Source organism: Salmo salar, chromosome ssa10, assembly GCF_905237065.1.
Source record: "Salmo salar chromosome ssa10, Ssal_v3.1, whole genome shotgun sequence".
Classification (NCBI taxonomy): domain Eukaryota; kingdom Metazoa; phylum Chordata; class Actinopteri; order Salmoniformes; family Salmonidae; genus Salmo; species Salmo salar.
In genome coordinates, this window is record NC_059451.1 from 43,443,919 (window position 1) to 43,467,200 (window position 23,282).

Consider the following 23,282-nt stretch of genomic DNA (forward strand, 5'->3'; position numbering starts at 1 on the left):
AGTCCTATATCGACATAACCTGAAAGGCCGCTCAGCAAGGAAGAAGCCACTGCTCCAAGCCGCCATAAGAAAGCCAGACTACGGTTTGCAACTGCACATGGGGACAAAGATCGTACTTTTTGGGGAAATGTCCTCTGGTCTGATGAAACAAAAATAGAACTGTTTGGCCATAATGACCATCGTTATATTTGGAGAAAAAAGGGGGAGGCTTGCAAGCCAAAGAACACCATCCCAACCGTGAAGCACAGGGGTGGCAGCATCATGTTGTATGTTGTGGGGGTGCTTTGCTGCAGGAGGGACTGGTGCACTTCACAAAATAGATGGCATCATGAGGGAGGAAAATTATGTGGATATATTGAAGCAACATCTCAAGACATCAGTCAGGAAGTTAAAGCTTGGTTGCAAATGGGTCTTCCAAATTGACAATGAGGACAACAAAGTCAAGGTTTTGGAGTGGCCATCACAAAGCCCTGACCTCAAGCCTATAGAAAATTTGTGGGCAGAACTGAAAAAGCGTGTGCGAGCAAGGAGGCCTACAAACCTGACTCAGTTACACCAGCTCTGTCAGGAGGAATGGGCCAAAATTCAACCAACTTATTGTGGAAGGCTACCCGAAACATTTGATCCAAGTTAAACAATTTAAAAGGCAATGCTACCAAATACTAATTGAGTATGTAAACTTCTGACCCACTGGGAATGTGATGAAAGAAAGAAAAGCTGAAATAAATCACTCTACTATTATTCTGACATTTACATTTACATTTACATTTTAGTCATTTAGCAGACACTCTTATCCAGAGCGACTTACAGTAGTGAATGCATACATTTCATACATTTTTTTTTCTCCGTACTGGTCCACCGTGGGAAACGAACCCACACCCTGGCGTTGCAAACACCATGCTCTACCAACTGAGCCACACGGGACCAGAGAAGAATGGCAGAAACTCCCCAAATACATGTGCGCCAAGCTTGTAGCGTTATACCCAAGAAGACTCGAGGCTGTAATCGCTGCAAAAGGTGCTTCAACAAAGTACTGAGTAAAGGGTCTGAATACTTTAGTAAATGTATTATTTCATTTTTTATTTTTAATAAATTGGCAAAAAATTCTAAAAACCTGTTTTTGCTTTGTCATTATGTGGTATTTAGGTCTGAAGGTCTGAATACTTTCCGAATGCACTGTATATAACTTCTACATATAAAATGTAAATGCCATTATAATATACTTATGAAAAATATATTCCATGTACAATTAATTACGCAGTGGAAAACTGAACATGAAAAAAAAAATACAATAATTAAGCAACAGATATAACATGACAATACAAGCAACAAACCCATTTCAATGTGAGCTTAATTTTGGTATAAAGTGATTAATCAAATGTGTGTGTGGGTCACCAGCCTGAGGGTGTGTGCGTGCATGTGCGTGGGTGTGTTTAGCTCACCAGCCTGAGGATGGCCAGTCAGACATACATAACACGTTAACCACCATTCAAACATCCTATACCAAATGTTGCTTTGTCAAAAGGCACACAATTCTTTCACACCTATGCCCACTTAATCTTTTCCCCTCCACCTTTGGTTTAATGATCCCTCATTTTCCATAGAACTTCTTGTTGAGGAGGAAGATGAGCAGGTTGACGTTGACTTTGGCTTTGTCAAACATCTTCATCACCGCCACTCCCTCGTACTGCAGCTGGAGCAGATCCTGGAAATGGAGTTGAACCTTTTCCATCTCAACTCCCATGAACTTGGCCTTCACCTCAAAGTCCCCAACTTCCTCACTGGGAGAGATGTCAAACATTACATTTTTGAACTGGTTGGTCTGCAGCCCCTCTATCTCCAGGATCACTCCCTTCTCATGCAGTCGGGCAGCCGTGTACTTCAGAGACTGATGCTTCCACTTCTTACTGCCCTTCTCCTCCACCTTCCTTTCTAGCTTGATGGACCGCCGCGTGTTCTTCCTGTTGAGGTTGTCGAGGCAGGTCTTGATGTAAGTGTCGTAGTAGTTGGTCTGGTCCTGATAGAAGGCTGTCTTGGAGTTAAGCGCGCTCAGTGCCTGCTGGAGCTTCACCAGCTCCGCCTTCCTCCTCTGTCTGTAGCGTCTCTGGTAACGAATGTCCTTGGCGATGTCGTTGATGAGGTCTTGGTACATTTCACATTCTTAAAATAAACTGGTGATCCTAACTGACCTAAGACAGCAAATTTTTACTAGGATTAAATGTCAGGAATTGTGAAACTGAGTTTAAATGTATTTGGCTAAGGTGTATGTAAACTTCTGACAACTGTATGTGTAATGTAATGGAACTGAGAGTCATGATCAAGGGCTACTTCCACCCTACCCCACACATACATGTCCATAACAGTGTAATAATAGATTTCAGTCCAGCTCAGTTTGCATCAGACTTAGATTGGCCTTAGTAGGTATAGGGCTGTTGAGCAGTAGCCTCTTTACCACGTATCATCCCGCCCAACCACAAGCATGCCCATTTCAGAGGAGCAATAGAGTTCCACAGAGTTCAATAGTTTAGTCCAGGTCAAGATCAGTCCAACTCAGACCGTCTCCACTCGTCTGAGTAGGTCTACCAGTCCATCCCTACTGAGGAACATAGTCTCACCAGTCTGCTGGCAGATCACCTCAAACCTGGGTATCTCCTCTGTAGCCTTCTGCCCCAATGCCACCACGTAGGGGTATCCAAGCTGACTGGCATCCTTCAGCCTCTTACCAATGGTCATCTGTGTACGGTCATCCAGAACCACCTCACCTCTTAGGCTGGGCAGAGCCTCCCCCAGAAAAAGGGCCACCTCCTCAGATAAACCAGCCACCTCATCCACCTTACTGCCCCTTTTAGGGGGCAGAACACAGACCTGGTAAGGGGCAAGCAGCCCAGGCCAGCGGATAGCCTCCTCTGTGGACATCACCTCTATGGCGGCAGCAAGGATCCGGGTCACCCCCAGCCCGAAGCAGCCCATCTCAGTGACAGCAGGCTTGTTCTGGGTGTTATTGAAGGTGGCATTGAATATGTGGGAGTATTTGGTGCCAAGGTAGAACGTATGACCCACCTCTATGCCCTTGGACTCCACCAGTGTGCCTGCCTGGCACTGTGGGCAGTCAGTCCGGCCTGGTTCCATGGTCTCCACATTGGCAGAGAAGGAGCAGCTCCCACAGACCAGTAGTCTGTCCTCTCCGATATCTGCTGGGAGCTGGAATTCGTGGGAGAGTTTACCTCCGATTTTCCCTGTGTCTGCCTGGACCTGAACAATGCGCAGGCCCAGCCGGGAGAAGAGACGGTTGTAAGCCTGACATACAGACTCATACGTGTGGTAGGCAGCCTCTTCACTCACATCAAACGTGTACATGTCCTTCATGTAGAACTCCCGCCCCCGTAGCAGCCCGAACCGAGGCTTTGGCTCATCACGGAACTTGCGGGTCATCTGCATAGACAAATGAAACACATCAGCTTAATACCATTATAATATAAACCCAAGTGTACGATAAGAAGAAAGAAGCCCCAATCTGAATAAACTAATGAATAAGGTTTAATCTGGTGCCATACTGTAGCCTATACCTGGTAAAGCATTAGAGGAAGCTGTCTGTAGGACAGGGTTCCCTGGGAGGCCAGCAGCTCTGTCACTGCCTCCTCATGGGTGGGGCCCAGGCAGTATTCCGCTCCGTGGCGGTCCCTCAGGCGGAACAGCTCTTTTCCCATCAGGTCCCAGCGCTCGCTGCGTCTCCACAGCTCCGCAGAGCACAGGCTGGGCATGTCCAGCTTCTGCCCACCGATCCTCTGCATCTCCTGGTCGATCAGCCTCACCAGCTTCTCCATGGAGCGCACTGTGGCTGGGAGGATGTAGTAGCAGCCAGGGTTGGAAGGGTGGATGAGACCTGCCTGCTGCATCAGTCTCTGGCTCTTGCAGGTCATCTCCCCCTGAGCACGACTCTCCTGCCCCACATCACGCAGGTTGGAGGGCTGGAAGAGACGGGATACTAGGGGAAGGTGTGTGCTAGGTCGGGAGATGGAGTCAATGAGGGTTGGCTTTGGGGCATGTCCTGCAGCACAGCTTGAATGGCTCTTACAAGGAGTGGTGAAGGTTCTGGGCAGGTGGGGTAAGATTCTCTGCCGAAGGTGATGCATTAGGACTTCCATTGTAGTAGACTGGTGTCAATATCCTAGAAATATGAGAAATCAAGGACTTGTTTTAAATATACTGAACAAAAATATAAAAAGCAACTTGTAAAGTGTTGGTTCCATGTTTCATTAGCTGAAATAAAATATCCCAGAAATGTTCCATACAAACAGAAAGCTTATTTCTCTCCAATATTGTGCACAAATTTGTTTACATATTTGTTCGTGAGAATGTATCTTTTGCCAAGATAATCCATCCACCTGACAGGTGTGGCATATCAAGAACCTGATTAAACAGTATTATCATTACACAGCACCTTGTGCTGGAGACAATAAAAGGCCACAAATGTGCAGTTTTGTTACACAACACAATGCCACAGATGTGTCAAGTTGAGGGAGTGTGCAATTGACATGCTAACTGCAGGAATGTCCACCAAAGCTGTTGCCAATGAATCTAATGTTTATTTCTCTACTATAGCCACCTCCAACGTCATAGAGAATTTGGCAGTACGACCAACCGGCCACACAACCACAGGCCACATGCAACCACGCCAGTCCAGGAAGTCCACATCTAGCTTCTTCACATGCGGGATCGTCTGAAACCAGCCACCCGAACAGCTGATGAAACTGAGGAGTATTTATGTCTGTAATAAAGCCCTTTTTGTGGGGAAAAATAATTATGTTTGGCTGGGCCTGGCTCCTCAGTGGGTGGGCCCAGGCCCACTCATGGCTGCTCCCCTGCCTAGTCATGTGAAATGAATGGATTAGGGCTTAATTAATTCATGTCAATTGACTGATTTCCATATATGAACTGTAACTCAATAAAATCGTTGCGGCTATATTTTTGTTCGGTATAAAAATAGATTGAGGATATAAACCCAAGGTCAGCAAGAAAGTTTACTTAGCTAGCTTTAAAACCTAACATTGACACTTATTTTGTTAGGCAATGCAATAAACCATAAAACGATTATATTATCCAAATGTCAACTATTTGTAACCATTGAAAGTACCAGGTTGCTAGCTAGCTATATGCATTCCACCAATGCATTCAACCTTTCAGATGTAGCTAGCCAGGCAGGTATAACTAGCTAGCTAGATGTTAGCAAACAAGTTAGGTAGCTAGTTTGCTCTGCAATGCAATTCGGGAGCAAGCACGAGAGCAACTCACCTTGTGTATGAAACCGAACGAGTAATGATGAGCTGGTACTTGATCCATGCGAAGTTTATTAGCTAAAGAACGTTAGCTAAGCTAGCTAGCCGTGCGTACTCTTCTTCGACAGGGATGTCGACCCCGTGGATAACTATCATCTGTGTACTGCCAACTACCGTACTGGAGTAGCGAGCTAAAACGTCTTCATTTAAAAAAAAAATCCAACATGATATTTTCAAAACGGATGCATTTCTGTTATGGACAAGCACCGTCAAGAAAAGCAGACAACAGAGTCCCCAAAAAGTGGATCTATACACTAACGGGTCGTTTGTAAATTTTCCTGACCAATCAGAATCTTATCCGTCTTATGGGAGGAGTATGTTGCTATAGTAATATGAAACAAGAAACTGTGAAACGTGAAGTTAGTTAGCTAGCTTTCTTGCTGCCTCGAATATGTAACGAAGTCATAAACCGATTAGTAAACACCACTATTGCCTTTGTACTAACGACAACATAAGACCACCAAAAATGTCAACCACCAGAGCAAAACTGAAGAAACCCACTCTAAAAGTTACACCGTAAGTTGCTAGCTAGCTAGTTACCCTAAAAGCTAACCTGTCAAGCTAACATGCTAATGGAAATGGCAGGTGATGCTAGCTAGCTACTGTATGTAGACTGTTATCAGCACTTTTACTCCTAGGCTATGCTCTCCAAGGCATTTAACACCCTGTCATTTCACCATATCCTTTGCCCTATTAAATCACATGTTACTGTGTAATAAATCAGTGTGATCTCATTTATTTATTCATTTTTTACAATTTAAGCTAGTAGATAGGGTCTAACTTGATGTGTTCTGACCAGTAGACAAAATGCTTTTACTGTCTTACAGATCTTCCCGGGTAATGAATGTCTCAACATCAGGCGTACTCCGGGTCAACCACAGCTCAACATATGCTCGGAGTATCAATGCCTCAGTGAGCCGGAAAAGTTTCAGTTTGGCTGCTGACAGTAAAATCTTGGATAAAAGCTCTGTTCAAACACCAAAACACACAGTTCAGGTACAGCCCTTTATTGACACGTCTTCTTTGATACATTGCAGGCTCAGCTTCCTCCTGTACTCCCTGTTCACCCATGACTGCGTTGCTGTGCACGGCTCCAACTCAATTGTCAAGTTTGCTGACGACACAACAGTACAGTGGTAGGCCTGATTACCAACAATGATGAGACCGCCTACAGGGAGGAGGTGAGAGCCCTGGAGTGGTGCCAGCAAAATAACCTCTCCCTCAATGTCAATAAAACTAAGGAGCTGATCGTGGGGCCGCCGTGGAGGTCAGAAGTTCCTCGGCGTGCACATCACTGACAACCTGACATGGTCCCTTCACACAGACGGTGTGGTGAAGTAGGTGCAACAGTGCCTCAGGAGGCTGAAGAAATTTGGCTTGGCCCCTAAGACCCTCACTAACTTCTACAGATGCACCATTGACAGCATCTGGTCAGGCTGAATCACCACCTGGTATGGCAATTGCACCGTTCACAACCACAGGGCTCTCCAGAGGCTGGTGCGGTCAGCCAAATGCATCACCAGTGGCACACTGCCTGCCCTCCAGGATATTTATTTACATTTTATTTAACCTTTATGTAACTAGGCAAGTCAGTTAAGAACAAATTCTTATTTACAATCACGGCCTACCCCAGAACAAACCCTAACCCGGACGACGCTGGGCCAATTGTGCGCCGCCCAATGGGACTCTGAATCACGGCCGTTTGTGATATAGCCTGGAATCGATGTGGGTCTGTAGTGACGCCTCTAGCACTGAGATGCAGTGCCTTAGACCCCTGTGCCACTCAGGAGCCCCACATCTACAGCACCCGGTGTCACAGGAAGGCCAAGAAGATCATCAAGGACCTCAGCCTCCCAAGCCACGGCCTGTTCACCCCACTACCATCTAGAATCCGGAGACAGTATAGGTGCATCATCAAATTAAATCACATTTTATTGGTCACATACACATGGTTAGCAGATGTTAATGCGACTGTAGCGAAATGCTTGTGCTTCTAGTTCTGACAGTGCAGTAATATCTAGTAATCAAGTAATAACAAGTAATCTAACAATTCCCCAACAACTACCTAATACGCACAAATCTAAAGGGGTGAATGAGAATATTTACGTATAAGTATATGGATGAGCGATGGCCGAGCGGCATAGGCAAGGTGCAATAGAAGGTATAAAATACAGTATATACATGTGATATGAGTAATGTAAGATATGTAAACATTTTTAAAGTGGCATTATTTAAAGTGGCATTGTTTAAAGTGACTAGTGAATCATTTATTAAAGTGTCCAGTGATTGGGTCTCAATGTAGGCAGCAGCCTCTCTGAGTTAGTGATTGCTGTTTAACAGTTTGATGGCCTTGACATAGAAACTGTTTTTCAATATCTCGGTCCCAGCTTTGATGCACCTGTATTGACCTCGCCTTCTGGATGATAGCGGTGTGAACAGGCAATGGCTCGGGTGGATGTTGTCCTTGATGATCTTTTTGGCCTTCCTGTGACATCGGGTGCTGTAGGTGTCATGGAGGACAGGTAGTTTGCCCCCGGTGATGTGTTGTGCAGACCGCACCACCCTCTGGGGAGCCTTGCGGTTGAGGGCAGTGCAGTTGCCGTACCAGGCTGTGATACAGACTGACAGTATGCTCTCGATTGTGCATCTGTAAAAGTTTGTCAGGGTTTTAGGTGACAACCAAATTTCTTCAGCCTCCTGAGGTTGAAGTCGCTGTTGCCCCTTCTTCGCCACACTGTCTGTGTGGGTGGACCATTTCAGTTTGTCTGTGATGTGAACGCCCAGGAACATAAAACTTTACAATTTCTCCACTGCTGGCCCTTCGATGTGGATAGGGGGGTGCTCCCTCTGCTGTTTCCTGAAGTCCACGATCATCTCCTTTGTTTTGTTGACGTTGAGTGAGAGGTTGTTTTCCTGACGCCACACTCCGAGTCCCCTCACCTCCTCCCTGTAGGCTGTCTCGTCGTTGTTGGTGATCAAGCCCACAACTGTTGTGTCGTCTGCAAACTTGATGATTGAGTTGGAGGCGTGCATGGCCACGCAGTCGTGAGTGATCAAGGAGTACAGGAAAGGGCTGAGCACACACCCTTGTGGGGCCCCAATGTTGAGGGTCAGCGAAGTGGAGATCTTGTTTCCTACCATCACCACCTGGGGGCGGCCCATCAGAAAGTCCAGGTCACAGTTGCACAGGGTGGGGTTGAGACCCAGGGCCTCCAGCTTGATGATGAGCTTGGAGGGTACTATGGTGTTGAATGCTGAGCTATAGTCAATGAACAGCATTCTTACATAGGTATTATTTTTGTCCAGATGGGATAAGGCCGTGTGCAGTGTGATGGCGATTGCGTCATCTGTGGACCTGTTGGGGCGGTATGCAAACTGAAGGGGGTCTAAGGTGGCTGGTAAGGTGGAGGTGATATGATCCTTGACTAGTCTCTCAAAGCACTTCAAGATAACAGAAGTGAGTGCTAAATGACTGACCCTGTACCGATATTCATTTAGTTCAGTTATCTTTGCCTTCTTGGGTACAGGAACAATGGTAGGTAGCCATCTTGAAGCATGTGGGAACAACAGACTAGGGATGCATCTGAGCCAGCAGCCTTGTGAGGGTTAACATGTTTAAATGTTTTACTCACGTCAACCATGGAGAAGGAGAGGGGAGGGGGTGCAGTCTTTGTTAGCGAGCCGCGATGGTGGCACTGTATTATCCTCAAAGCAGGCAAAGAAGGTGTTTAGTTTGTCTGGAAGCGTGACGTTGGTGTCCGTGACGTGGCTGTTTTTGTTTTTGTAGTCCGTAATTTCCTGTCGACCCTGCCACATATGTCTCGTGTCTGAGCCATTGAATTGCGACTCCACCTTGTCCCTGTACCGGCATTTCGCTTGTTTGATTGCCTTGCGGAGGGAATAACTACGCTGTTTATATTCAGACATACTCCCAGACCTCTTTCCATGGTTAAATACGGTGGATCGCGCTTTCAGTTTTGTGCGAATGCCGCCATCCGTCCACGGTTTCTGGTTAGGGTAGGTTTTAATAGTCACAGTGGGTACAACATCTCCAATGCACTTCTTTATAAACGCACACACCGAGTCAGCGTATAGGTCAATGTTGTTCTCTGAGGCTGACCGGAACATGTTCCAGTCCGCATGATCAAAACAATCTTGAAGCGTGGCTTCCGATTGGTCAGACCAGCGATGAATTGTTCTCGTCACAGGTACATCCTGTTTGAGTTTCTGCCTATAAGACGGTACGAGCAAGATGGCATCGTGGTCGGATTTGCTGTAGGGAGGGCGGGGGAGGGCTTTGTATGCATCGCGGAAGTTAGAGTAGCAGTCGTCGGGAGTATTAGCCCTGCGTGTCGTGCAATCAATATGCTGATAGAATTTAGGTATCCTTGTTCTCAAATCATAGCTGGGACCGAGAGACTGCTAAACAGCTTCTATCTTCAGGCCATACTGGTTTGCAGTTATCTCTAGCCGGCCTCCACCCAATACCCTGCCCTGAACCTTAGACACTGTTCTAGCCAGCTACCACCCGGTTCTCTACCTGCACCTTAGAGACTGCTGCCCTATGTACATAGAGTCATTGAACACTGGTCACTTTATGTTTACATACTGTTTCACCCACTTTCTTCTGGATTATGTGTGTATAGATTTTTTTTTATTGCTATGTATTACTGCACTGTTGGAGCTAGTATAAACACAAGCGTTTCACTGCACCTACAAATCTGTGTACGTGACCAATACATTTTGATTTGATTTGACATTGCAATAACAATTACTGTGCATCAGTTAAAAAGTTACATCCCTCTCACAGGTCTTTGACGAAAGTGGCAAGGACGTCACCCCACAGCCTCTCTACCAGCCGGACCCTGCAGCAGTGATGTCTAAACACAGTAAGATCTTTGCCAGTGACACCTCTGGTGGCACCATGTCAGACTTCTACTCTACGGCATACCAGACAACAACCAACGCTAGCTTCGCTGGGCCCTTTACCAGGTAACACACTCTCAGAATATTCACTTTTTAAAAGAAACATTATTTAGAAGACAATGTGCATAACTTTATGGTCATTGGACTATGTACTGCTTTGAGTACCTTAATCTCACACTTTAGTTGTCTTGTAAACATTTTTAAGTAATATGACTGGTGATTATGACAGAGTAATGCTGCCTGTCGTATGTCAGGTCAGTGTTTGGAAGCAGCACAGTGTCGAGAGGGAGCCAGTCCACGATGGAGTCGATGAATGAAGAGATTGAGGACCCATCCTCCAAAAGGGACATCTCCATCAGTCTCTCAGGTTGACAATCATTTCACTCTCCTTTCATTTACTAATGATGTTACAGGAGTATGCAAAACATTCATTGTGTAATCAGACAGCACTTTAATTGCAACTTGATTGCAAGTATATGTAATCTGAAAAATCCAGGGATGTAAAGTTACCCCAAAATGTAACATTTTTATAACCTGGATGCTTTTATTTATGTTGTTGATGTATATTTCTGTCCTGTCAGATGTCCAGGTCAGGAGGGAAGAGGTGAAAGAGTTGATAAAGGAGGAGATGTTGGACGACGTGGTGGATCGGTACCTCATCGAGTCAGAGACCCTCTGGCTACTGCACATGCCAGCCGTCTCTGTGTCTGTGGACTCTGAGGAAGCTGAATCTGTCAAGTAAGCAATCACCTTTTCCAGATTCAGAATGAAATAGCTCATATGTAGATCCAAATGATGTAGATTCCAGGCTCAGGCCTCAGTACCTCATAATGCAGTTCCTTGCTTGCTATGTAGTTTATATACATTTTTATGCAACTTGTGTTCTGTCAATCACCCTCTGCCGGAAGAGAGAGAAACAATCTGTACATGGAGCTGTGTAAGAACAGAATGGGGAATGATAAGTACGTGGAGCGTTCCATGCAGACGTTCAACGGAGCACCCAAGACCAAGGAGGTCCAGAGTGAGGCCATCACCATGGTGGATGCAGGTTAGGATGCACTTCATCCTTGCTATGAGATATGAGAGCACTCTTGTCTGTTGTTCTTATCTCACCTCTCACCCAAGCACAGCCTTCTCAGTCAGCCTTTCGCTTGTTAAGCACCCCCCACTGTGCACTGATGTCAATTCAACTTCTATTCCACGTTGGTTCAATGTAATTTCATTGAAATGACGTGGCAACAACATTGATTCAACCAGTGTGTGCCCAGTGTGCCTCTGGCCTCTATGCCTGTTGTTACAAATAGCAATTGTCTCCTTTGCTCTCTTTGTAGCCACCACAGCCACCACCTGGGATATGTATGACTCATTCCACAGCGCAGGGCTGGGGGAGGCTGCCTTGTCCCCAGACACAGACAAGGCCAGCATCCCTGAGATTGTCTCCAACCACAGACTGGACCCCACCAGAGCCCCCGAGAGAACCATGTCTGTCATCAGCACCACTAGCATAGGTACAGTAACTGTCATTAATAGAATATAACCATATTAGAGGACAAAGGGATCTTTATGATTATGATCCTGCAGCAGTTTTAGAATTTCTTATTTATGTACAGTTTATTTCATGATGATGTGTGATATTAACAGGCGTCTTTCTATTCCAGCGAGTGCCTCTAGCTCGCGGATCGAGATAGAGCCTTTCGTGGTCCCGTCTGAAGATGAACCGGACCCGGAACTGATTCTGCAGTCAGAGAAGTTCCAGCAGGATCTGTTCGTGATGGAAAGGATCATTCTGGAGAACATCTACCAGCCGAAGCTGGCTGCATACAGACAGCTCCCCACATTGGAAGGTATGGTTATTACTGATACATGCGTCTCTACCCACTGGGCACAGACGTCTATTTTTGAGTTGTCAACTAACGTGAATTCAACGTGAAATCAACACCATGACATTTGGATTTAGGTTAAGTTGAGGACTTTATGCAAATCCAATCAGTTTTCCACTTTGATTCAACATCATCACATAACATATATATTTTTTTAATTATGTGGAAACAACGTTGATTTAACCAGTTTTTGCCCAGTGGGTAGTGTTTTTTTTGGTGACGTTTGCAGGCAAACAGTACACTGTAATCTATGTCCCCATCTGGTTTATTAGCCGCAACGTTTTAACCCTTAGGTCTTCATCAGGTTCGGATCATATTTTTATCAACTTGAATTGATATTTAGTAATGTTACGTATTGAATGCCTCATTTCTTATTAACAACCATGTTTGTTGGATGTCCAGATCCTGACAGTGTGCCCAAGGTTGTGCCCACGGTGGTGAGCAGGAGAGAGGAGAGTTCCCTGGATGAGGAGAGCACTCTGACCCCGGCACTGGAGCGCCTCTGGTCCTTCAGCTGTGAGCTGACTTCAGGACACAACGTCAGCAGTATGGCCTGGAACAAGAGGAACGCCGTATGATTCTATCTTTATTCACTTATTTATTTGTCTTTTGTTTGTGTAATATTTTTTTAACAAATAAACTCTCCATGTTATTTCCTTCTCCAGGACCTTCTTGCAGTGGGGTATGGACAGTTTGACTTCAAAGACCAGAAATCAGGCCTGATCTGCTGCTGGTCTCTGAAGAACCCCACGGTAACTGACACTTCTCGCATTTCTGTTTTCTTCTGTATTTCAGTTCATACCATTCGTTTCTGAAATTGTGCTGTACATGTAGCCTGGTCCCAGATCTATGTGTGCTGTATACTCCTATGGACTTTATCATGCCAAACATTTGGCAAGGCAGCACAAACAGATCTGAAACCAGGCTACTGTACCAGTGCCAGGTTAGAGAATAGTTCTCTAGTGACTAAGCTAATGGGTTTTGTATCTTGTATCTACAGTGGCCTGAGAGGGTCTTTACCTGTGAGAGTGGAGTGACTACTTTGGACTTTTCAGCAAGCAATGCCAGCCAGCTAGCAGTGGGGATGCATGATGGCAGCATAGCCACCTACAATGTCAAGAGCAGAGAGAAGACACCCGTCATCGACAGCAGGTGGGTCTGTGTTTCCTCAGAGAGAGAGAGAGACAACCAAATCGACATGTCTTATTTCTCATAGACACCAGGTGGCACTGTATACTGGCAGACAAACAGGCTATATGACAGGGTTCCCCACCAAGTTTTCTAAGCAAAAGAAAATTAATAAAATAAATGTTATAATTTTTGTTCTTGAAGATAAAATACTGTAATATTACCAGGAAATTAGCTTGCACATGATTTTAATTTTAGGAAATCTGCTCACATGTATTCATACACATAAATACAGAGGGATATGTGATCGTATCCCAATGTTATCATGATTTTGTCAAATACCATATCTGTTTGGGATTCTTGCGGTCAATTTGCAGTGTACAAATTATTTATAACTATGTTCTGACTCCCCGACCATCTTCTCAAGGAAAAATCGACCCATGGCTGTTTGTAATTGGGGACCACTATATGGTTTACAAAGCATAGCTCACAGTCACAAACATTTCTGCTTTACCCATAGGCTTTACCTTTATAATTAGTCAGTGGAGTAGGTCTATGTTCCGTTTATAATTTAAAATAATAGCAATTGTAATATATAAACTTTTTTGATAATCACAAAAGATTGAGGTGATGAACAATATTGGAAACATTAATGATGAAGACAAGGATAAGTCTTATTTAAAAACATTTTATTTCTCATTTCAAAATGAGACTTGTTCATGTTCATTTGGAAATGCACGTATTGCACAGTCGGTCATGTCAAGGACTATGTTTAAAGAATAAAACAACAGGAAACCTACACTGAAAGGGAGATGGTTACCGTGATGCAGAGGAAACAACGGAAGGCCAGCCAGCCAACAAAAACACATAACAAGCCTTTTAACAAGCTGTTCCATCGTTCCTCAGATACTAGCGCAATATATTTGTGTGAATTCAATAGAGTGACGCATTTCCACCAAATATCTACTGTTTTTACAGTATCTCCTGTGCATATCTCCCCGTTACTCAACATCTGTCTGTTGTTGTTATGACTGACTAGCTGGGCTGTGATGTCACAGACTGTCTACTATTTGTAATCTCCGTTGGACACTGGAATATCTACTGATCTCACACAGACATGTAACAAAGCTGGTAGAAATTACATCTGTGAGAGCTACAGGAAAGCTGTGTAGTGACTGCGTCTAGGAAAACTAGGAGAACCGCAACGTGTGTGTTAGTTGAAGCACACTTATCTGTGTGTGTGTGTGTGTGTGTGTGTGTGTGTGTGTGTGTGTGTGTGTGTGTGTGTGTGTGTGTGTGTGTGTGTGTGTGTGTGTGTGTGTGTGTGTGTCTGTGTCGTGTGTGTGTGTGTGTGTGTGTCTGTGTAGTGACTGTGCCCACAAGCACACAAGCCCTGTGTGGCAGGTAAGGTGGATCGACCATGAGAGGGGTGCCTCAGGGGAGGACAAGGGAGAGACACTCATCTCTGTGTCTGCAGACGGCAGGATCAGCAAGTGGTTCCTGCGGAAAGGCCTCGACTGCATAGGTCCAGTTTTACCTCAATCTCTGAAAGTCTTGGGAAACCTTTCTATTAGTATGCCCCCTCCAAGTATCCCAAATATCCACCCATCCTTCAAATTTTTTTAGACACTTTTTCAGACAACTCTTGCAGACATTTCCCCCCATAACCTTCCAGTCAGTAGACAACACTTGCAGACATTTCCCCCCATAACCTTCCAGTCAGTAGACAACACTTGCAGACATTTCCCCCCATAACCTTCCAGTCAGCAGACAAATCTTGCAGACATTCCCCCCCATAACCTTCCAGTCAGCAGACAACACTTGCAGACATTTCCCCCATAACCTTCCAGTCAGTAGACAACACTTGCAGACATTTCCCCCCATAACCTTCCAGTCAGCAGACAAAACTTGCAGACATTTCCCCCATAACCTTCCAGTCAGTAGACAACACTTGCAGACATTTCCCCCCATAACCTTCCAGTCAGCAGACAACACTTGCAGACATTTCCCCCCATAACCTTCCAGTCAGCAGACAACACTTGCAGACATTTCCCCCCATAACCTTCCAGTCAGTAGACAACACTTGCAGACATTTCCCCCCATAACCTTCCAGTCAGTAGACAACACTTGCAGACATTTCCCCCCATAACCTTCCAGTCATAAGCGTAACAGTTACAGTTGAAGGCGGAAGTTTACATACACTGAGGTTGGTGTCATTAAAACTAGTTTTTCAACCACTCCACAAATTTCTTGTTAACAAACTGTAGTTTTGGCAGGTCAGTTAGGACATCTACTTTGTGCATGACGCAAGTCATTTTTCCAACAATTGTTTACAGACAGATTGTTTCACTTATAATTCACTGCATCACAATTCCAATGAGTCAGAAGTTTACATACACTAAGTTAACTGTGCCTTTAAACAGCTTGGAAATGACAACAGAAAATGATTTCATGGCTTTAGAAGCTTCTGATAGGCTTATTGACATCATTTGAGACAATTGGAGATGTACATGTGAAAGTATTTCAAGGCCTACCTTCAAACCCAGTGCCTCTTTGCTTGACATCATGGGAAAGTCAAAAGAAATCAGCCCAAAAATTGTAGTCTGGTTCATCCTTGGGATTAATTTCCAAACGCCTGAAGGTACCACGTTCATCTGTACAAACAATAGTACACAAGTATAAACACCATGGGACCACGCAGCCGTCATACCGCTCAGGAAGGAGATGCGTTCTGTCTCCTAGAGATGAACGTACTTTGGTGCGAAAAGTGCAAATCAATCCCAGAACAACAGCAAAGGACCTTGTGAAGATGCTGGAGGAAACAGGTACAAAAGCATCTATATCCACAGTAAAACGAGTCCTATATCGACATAACCTGAAAGGCTGCTCAGTAAGGAAGAAGCCACTGCTCCAAAACCGCCATAAAAAAGCCAGACTACGGTTTGCAACTGCACATGGGGACAAAGATTGTACTTTTTGGAGAAATGTCCTCTGGTCTGATGAAACAAAAATAGAACTGTTTGGCCATAATGACCATAATGACCTGTTTGGAGGAAAGGGGGAGGCTTGCCAGCCAAAGAACACCATCCCAACCATGAAGCACGGGGGTGGCAGCGTCATGTTGTGGGGGTGCTTTGCTGCAGGAGGGACTGGTGAACTTCACAAAATCGATGGCCTCACGAGGAGGGAAAGTTATGTGGATATATTGAAGCAACATCTCAAGACATCAGTCAGGAAGTTAAAGCTTGGTTGCAAATGGATCTTCCAAATGGACAAAGACCCCAAGCATACTTCCAAAGTTGTGGCAAAATGGCCTAAGGACAACAAAGTCAAGGTATTGGAGTGGTCATCACAAAGCCCTGACCTCAATCCTATAGAAAATGTGTGGGCAGAACTGAAAAAGGATCCAACAAACCTGACTCAGTTACACCAGCTCTGTCAGGAGGAATGGGCCAAAATTCACCCAACTTATTGTGGGAAGCTTGTGGAAGGCTACCCAAAACGTTTGACCCAATTAAACAACTTAAAGGCAATGCTACCAAATACTAATTGAGTGTATGTAAACTTCTGACCCACTGGGAATGTGATGAAAGAAATAAAAGCTGAAATAAATCATTTTCTCTACTATTATTCTGACATTTCACATTCTTAAAATAAAGTGGTGATCCTAACTGACCTAAGACAGTGAATTTTTACTATGATTAAATGTCAGGAATTGTGAAAACTGAGTTTAAATGTATTTGGCTAAGGTGTATGTAAACTTCTGACTTCAACTGTATGTGCTCTAACCCATACCTACACAGACCTGATGAAGCTGAAGAGGACGAGGAATGAAAAAGCCAAGAAGCAGGCTGGAGACAAAGAGAGGAAGAGCGAGGCACTCATATCACGGCAGGCGCCGGGGCTCTGTTTTGACTTCCATCCCACGGTGAGCGACCAGAGTGTTCTTAAGTTTCCATAAAGGATAGTTACACATGCGTTGTTTTAGTTACTTATTCCTGTGTGTTTAGGACTCCAACATCTACCTTGCTGGTACAGAGGAGGGCCACATCCACAAGTGTTCCTGTTCCTATAATGAACAGTTCCTGGAGACCTACATAGCACACAAAGTATGAACAGATCCTTCAGGCCGTACAGATGCTCTCTGCTGGACTGAATAATACAATGCCATTCATTCATTCCCTAACCCTAGCTTCATGTCTGCATCCCTGTTCAACCCTAACACTAGCCTCTACCACCACCCTAACCCTAGATTCATGTCCAAATCCCTGTTCAACCCTAACCCTAACTTCATGTCCACATCTGGTTGAGCCCTAACCCTAGCGTAAACAACCTTAACCCTAGCTTCATGTCCACATCCAGGTTCAACCCTAACCCTAGCCTCAACTCTGACCCTAACCCTAGCTCTAACCTCTCCTTGCTCTCAGGGCCCTCTGTACCGGATCACATGGTCTCCGTTCTGCTCAGATGTCTTCCTGAGCTGCTCCTCTGATTGGACGATCCAGCTGTGGCGGCAGGACCTGTTCACTCCCGTGCTGGGCTTCACCTCGACCCAGAGTGCCGTCTATGATGTCATGTGGTCCCCCAAGTGGGCCACCGTGTTTGGGGCCGTTAACGAGGGACGCGTGGAGATCTGGGACCTGGGAGCCAGCATGTGAGTAGTCTCTCTTTGTCTGTCTCTTTCCTTTTCTATTACTCTCTCTCTTAATAAATTGATTTCACTCTGTCTCTTTCTCTCCCTTTCTATATATTGTAGTTTCTTCTCTTAATGCATTTCCAGAAATATGAAGCTACAATAATAAAGCTCAACTCTTTACTCTGAGCTTGGCCTGTGAATAAACAATAGACAGCATTTCCACCATGCCCTTGTCCCTCTCCCAAGCCTGGACCCCACCATAGTGAGCCTGGCCAGTCCCGGGGTGAAGCTGACCTCCCTGCTGTTTGCTACTGAGACAGACTGTATTCTAGTGGGGGACAGTGACGGACAGGTCAGCGTCTACCAGCTCAAGAACCTCACCGTAGGAGAGGGAACACAGGTGAGGCAGGGGTCTCCAACAGGTCGATCGCAAGCTACCAGTAGTGCGCAGCCCACCTATGACTAGCTCGCCAAGCAATTATGAAAGTACATGCATTTTTTCGTTTCTTCCTTGCAAACTGTCAAAACCATAAAGCTCACGGCTACTATCCAATCAAAGCCACACTTACATTATCCCACCCCTGGTTAGCCACTATTGGTATAAAAAGCCAAACGTAACACATCTGCCAATTAATTTCCAGCAATATTGCCCTTGTCTGTTTGCCTGCGACTCAAACTGAATTCTTCCGCTGCTCTATCGTTCGCTACATACTTCAGTCTGAGACTGCCATCGTTGAAGTCTTTATGGTGACATCAAAATTAGGGGTGTTGTACAAGTCATCAATGATTGGGTCATCTCTAACCAATCAGAGTATCAAAGCCAATGACGAATTTTCAACCCCCCTAATTTTACCAGGTATATTTACAGAAAACACATCTCTTGCATACCAAGGAGCCGGGGATGAGTTGCAGTGTAGAAGAGAATAATGTGACCGTTTCAAAGATTAATAAAAAAAGAGTGGTTTGCAACGTTTCCTTTTCTAAAACAAGCTCTCGTGCTAGAAAGGTTTGGAGACCCCTGGATTAGAGTGGTAGCTTTCCGGTTTGAATATAAGCCAACTGCGTTGCATGGAAAGGGTCTGTTGTTGCATACACCTTCTGATCAGAATGCTTCATCGCTGTTCTTACAGTGACTCATCTTTTTGCGGTGTGCACTGTTCTGTAAGACATACTGTATGTCACTCAGTGCTTTGCCTTACATACAAACTATTCTGTGTAAATTCAGGTTGATTATTACAGACCATTTAAAGACAATTTCAGCCCAGATTAAGGCATCGTTTCCTCAGTCTGTGGGTGGCTGGTTAACTGTTTTTATCTCCCTGAGCAAACAGACAGAGGGTAAAATATCTTGTCTCATCTCTGTCCCCTTAGGTGGACGCGTTAGAGGACATCATCGGCTCCACCCTGGCCAGTCAGCTGTGAGAGGGACAGACCCAGCCATGGGTGGAGGGACACACCGGGACTATGTATCCCCTAAAGCCTGCCTCATCCACTATGTCATCATCGGCTGTCTGTCGCCATAGTGTTTGGTCCCCAAGGACTGCATCTTTGTCTCTTTTTATATTGAGAAAAAGAACATGATCATTTTTCATTACCATAAAACATGTTTCGTCTCTGCTTGTCACTCACGGTCTCTCAAAGTTTAGATCAATATCTAGATCAGTCCGATTTTTCTTTGTCTTGTTTTTATATTCATCTGGCCCAATGCCCAGTTTCCCCAGTTCCAGTCTTGAATAATAGCTGAAATATCTGGAATTGATTATATCCATTTCAAAGGAGGTTCTGCCTGATTCTATGTTGCTGCTGATCTTGTTGACCCAGTCATAAAGAAAGCTGTCTTTGAGCTTGTTTTGATGAAGAGCAATGGAGGATCTCTGAGTGACACACACGAAACGCATCCCAAGGATACTTTTTTCAGAAAGCTGAAATGCCATGCATCTCTTTTTCATCTTCCCAAACCTGCATCTTTGGCTGTCCGGCCCTCATCGCCACAGCAACGTCCCTGTTTTGTATGATAGTCATTGTGTGTGTACTGTATGGAGAGCACTGTGTTTTTGAGCATGCTGTTACTCTGCAGTGCTGTGTGTGTATATGAGTGTGTTCATGTGTATTAAGAGTGTAGCCTGTCTAAAGAGCTTCTGTTGCATCGAGATCCAGACACACGCACACCCCACTCAGCCTCCCATACCTCCGCTAATGGCTGTCATTATGTAGTCAAGGGCTTTCCCTGACATTTGAAAGTAGGTGTTGTTAACCGTCATTGTTATGTGGGTAAAAAGGCTAATACGGACTGGAGTCTACTGCTTCAGGAGCAAATGGGCAGAAAAACATAAAAACCTGGTAAAGTGGACATCTGACAGGAGTCACATGACAGTAGTAAACAGATCATATGCCATTATGACTGCTATCTCTGTCATGGGTGTCGTAGGGTAGAGACCAAGACGCAGCGGGAAAATGTACACTCATCTTTTTATTTAGATGAAAAAGGAAAACACAAATGTACACAAAACAAACTTGACAGTCTTGTCAGGCAAACAGCTAAACAAGAACAATCTCCCACAAAAAACAAACTCCTAATTATAGGACCCTCAAGAGGCAACAATAACCAGCTGCCTCCAATTGAAGGTCCAACCCCAATTAACAAAAGACTAGATAGAACATAGAAATATACTAACATAGAACAATGACTAACAAACCCCGGACTAATAAATCAAATACCCCTCTACCTAAACACATACACAAAACACACCCTGAACCACATAAAACAAACACCCCTCTACCTAAATACATAGCCCAAACCACATGAAACAAACACCCCCTGCCACGTCCTGACCAAACTATAATAACAAATAACCCCTATTACTGGTCAGGAAGTGACAGTACCCCCCCCCCCCCAAAGGTGCAGACCCCGGATGCACCTCACACAAATAACCAAAAATTGCCCCCCAAAAAATAAATCCAAAATCTAAAGGGAGGGTGGCTGCCGTCACCGACGGCTCCTGTGCTACACCCCCCCTCCCCAAACCTCCTGCAGTGGAGGTGGCTTAGGCTCAGGCCTTAATCCCCTACCAGACCAAACCACCCCCACTGCATACCTCTGCCTGAGGTCAGTCACTGAAGACCCTGGACTGGGCTCTGGGAGCTCTGGACTGTAGGCCGTCTCACTCGGTGCCGGACTGTAGGCCGTCTCACTCGGTGCCGGACACTCTGGACGAGGTACTGTTGCCGGACACTCTGGACGAGGTACTGTTGCCGGACACTCTGGACGAGGTACTGTTGCCGGACACTCTGGACGAGGTACTGTTGCCGGACACTCTGGACGAGGTACTGTTGCCGGACACTCTGGACGAGGTACTGGGCTGACGCACTGGTAGGGGAGGTATCAGACTGGGGGCACGCACCTCAGGGCTAGTGTGGGGAGCAGGAACAGGCCGACTTGGACTGGGCTGACGCACGGGAAGCCTGGTGCGTGGTGCTGGTACTGGAGGTATCAGACTGGAGACACACACTTCAAGGCTAGTGCGAGGAGCGGGAAACACTGGACCGTAGAGGCGCACTGGCGGTCTCGAGCGCAGGACTGGCACCGCCCGTACTGGCTGAGTGCCCACTTCCCCCTGGCAAATGCGGGGCGCTGGCACTGCGCACACCAGCCTGAAAATACTTGGCCTCGCCACAGTACGCATTACCCCTAAGCACGGGACCTGTCCAGTCATATGTTGCCTAAAAAAAGCACAGGGATTTGGCTTGGGGCTTAATCCTCGCCCAGCCAAACTACCCGTGTGCCCCTCCCCCCAAAAATATTGGGGCTGCCTCTCGGGCTCCCTTAACTCCTCCATAGCCCTGGAAATGCTCATCCTCATCTCCGCCCATGTCCATCCTTCTTCCTCGTGCTCCTTACCCCGCTGCTTGGTCCGTTTGTGGTGGGAGATTCTGTCACAGGTGTCGTAGGGTAGAGACCAAGACGCAGCGGGAAAATGTACACTCATCTTTTTATTTAGGTGAAAAAGGAAAACACATAAATGTACACAAAACGAACTTGACAGTCTTGTCAGGCAAACAGCTAAACAAGAACAATCTCCCACAAAAAACCCATGAAAACAAACTCCTAATTATAGGACCCTCAATCAGAGGCAACTATAACCAGCTGCCTCCAATTGAAGGTCCAACCCCAATTAACTAATCATAGAAATACAAAAGACTAGATAGAACATAGAAATATACTAACATAGAACTATGACTAACAAACCCCGGACTAATAAATCAAATACCCCTCTATCTAAACACATACACAAAACACACCCTGAACCACATAAAACAAACACCCCTCTACCTAAATACATAGCCCAAACCACATAAAACAAACACCCCCTGCCACGTCCTGACCAAACTATAATAACAAATAACCCCTATTACTGGTCAGGACGTGACACTCTCTGAGTCTATCTGTTCTCTAGATCTCTACCCTTGCTTCCCATTTAGGGGTCTTCATCAAATCAGAATACTGGAACTTTTATTCTATTTCATCTTCATTTAAATTACACAGGAAGTCCCATTGAGGTGAGAAGACCTGTTTCCCAAGGGAGACCTGGCAAAACTGACTCAGGCAGGTGGTCTCCAAACCTTGTCCTGAAGAACCACCGGGTCTCTAGGGTTTTGCCCGGTAGGTCAGGATGTAATCAATTAACAAAGCACCTCATTGATTAGCCTGATTGAGTAATTGGTGGATCCTTCTGAGAGGAGAGTGAGATGAACTAGAATTTGCCTAATTAGATCTTGTGAAAGTGTGTAGCCATATCCTTTCATCAAAACAATATAATGAGCGTGTTTGCTGTCAGCTAATGAGGAAACTACCCATGAGGAAACTACCCGTGAGGAAACTAATGTCATGCCATGATGTAATTTCACATTAGAAAGAACACTAAAATGAGAATGATGCATAGTCACTTTACCCCTACTTACATGTACAAATTACCTCGACTAACCCGTACCCCCGCACATTGACTCGGTACCGGTACCCCCTGTATAAATCCTCGTTATTGTTATTTTATTGTTTAACTTTTTATTAAAATGTTTACTTTATTTTATTTAGTAAATATTTTCCTCTATTTTCTTAAAACTGCGTTGTTGGTTAAGGGCTTGTAAGTAAGCATTTCACTGTATTCGGCGCATGTGACAAATAAAAATGGATTTGATGGCACTGATGTGTAACACAGATGATGATTTGTATTACAATTAGATCCAGCTGTGGCGGAAGGACCTGTTCACTCCTGTGCTGGGCTTCACCTCCATCCAGAGGTGAAAAAAAGAGAGAGAGAGATGGGGTAGATGAGGTGGGGACGGAATGGGGGGTATAGGGGAGAGAGAGAGAGATGGGGT

At 45.2% G+C, this 23,282-nt stretch overlaps 2 protein-coding genes across 3 annotated transcripts; one reads left to right on the forward strand and one right to left on the reverse strand.

Moving 5' to 3' along the window:
• Positions 1 to 1,666: 1,666 nt before the first annotated feature.
• On the reverse strand, positions 1,667 to 5,567 carry LOC106560459 (prolyl-tRNA synthetase 2, mitochondrial). The gene is made up of 3 exons (XM_014123383.2): positions 5,293 to 5,567; positions 3,567 to 4,168; positions 1,667 to 3,432 (listed from the first exon to the last, which is right to left on the reverse strand). The coding sequence occupies exons 2-3, from the start codon at positions 4,143 to 4,145 to the stop codon at positions 2,551 to 2,553; spliced, it is 1,461 nt and encodes a 486-aa protein (XP_013978858.1). The 5' UTR covers positions 4,146 to 4,168; positions 5,293 to 5,567; the 3' UTR covers positions 1,667 to 2,550.
• dnai4 (dynein axonemal intermediate chain 4) lies at positions 5,561 to 20,382 on the forward strand. 2 transcript variants are annotated; one of them, XM_014123380.2, is made up of 17 exons: positions 5,561 to 5,852; positions 6,164 to 6,332; positions 10,147 to 10,328; positions 10,517 to 10,629; positions 10,844 to 11,000; positions 11,171 to 11,310; positions 11,594 to 11,770; positions 11,921 to 12,106; positions 12,545 to 12,714; positions 12,808 to 12,894; positions 13,143 to 13,294; positions 14,638 to 14,795; positions 17,074 to 17,198; positions 17,281 to 17,379; positions 17,698 to 17,924; positions 18,153 to 18,306; positions 19,278 to 20,378. In XM_014123380.2, the coding sequence occupies exons 1-17, from the start codon at positions 5,803 to 5,805 to the stop codon at positions 19,326 to 19,328; spliced, it is 2,397 nt and encodes a 798-aa protein (XP_013978855.1). In that variant the 5' UTR covers positions 5,561 to 5,802; the 3' UTR covers positions 19,329 to 20,378. The 2 variants fall into 2 exon arrangements, with proteins under 2 accessions (XP_013978855.1, XP_045543739.1); XM_045687783.1 differs by lacking the exon at positions 18,153 to 18,306 and having other exon boundaries at positions 19,278 to 20,382.
• Positions 20,383 to 23,282: the final 2,900 nt, after the last annotated feature.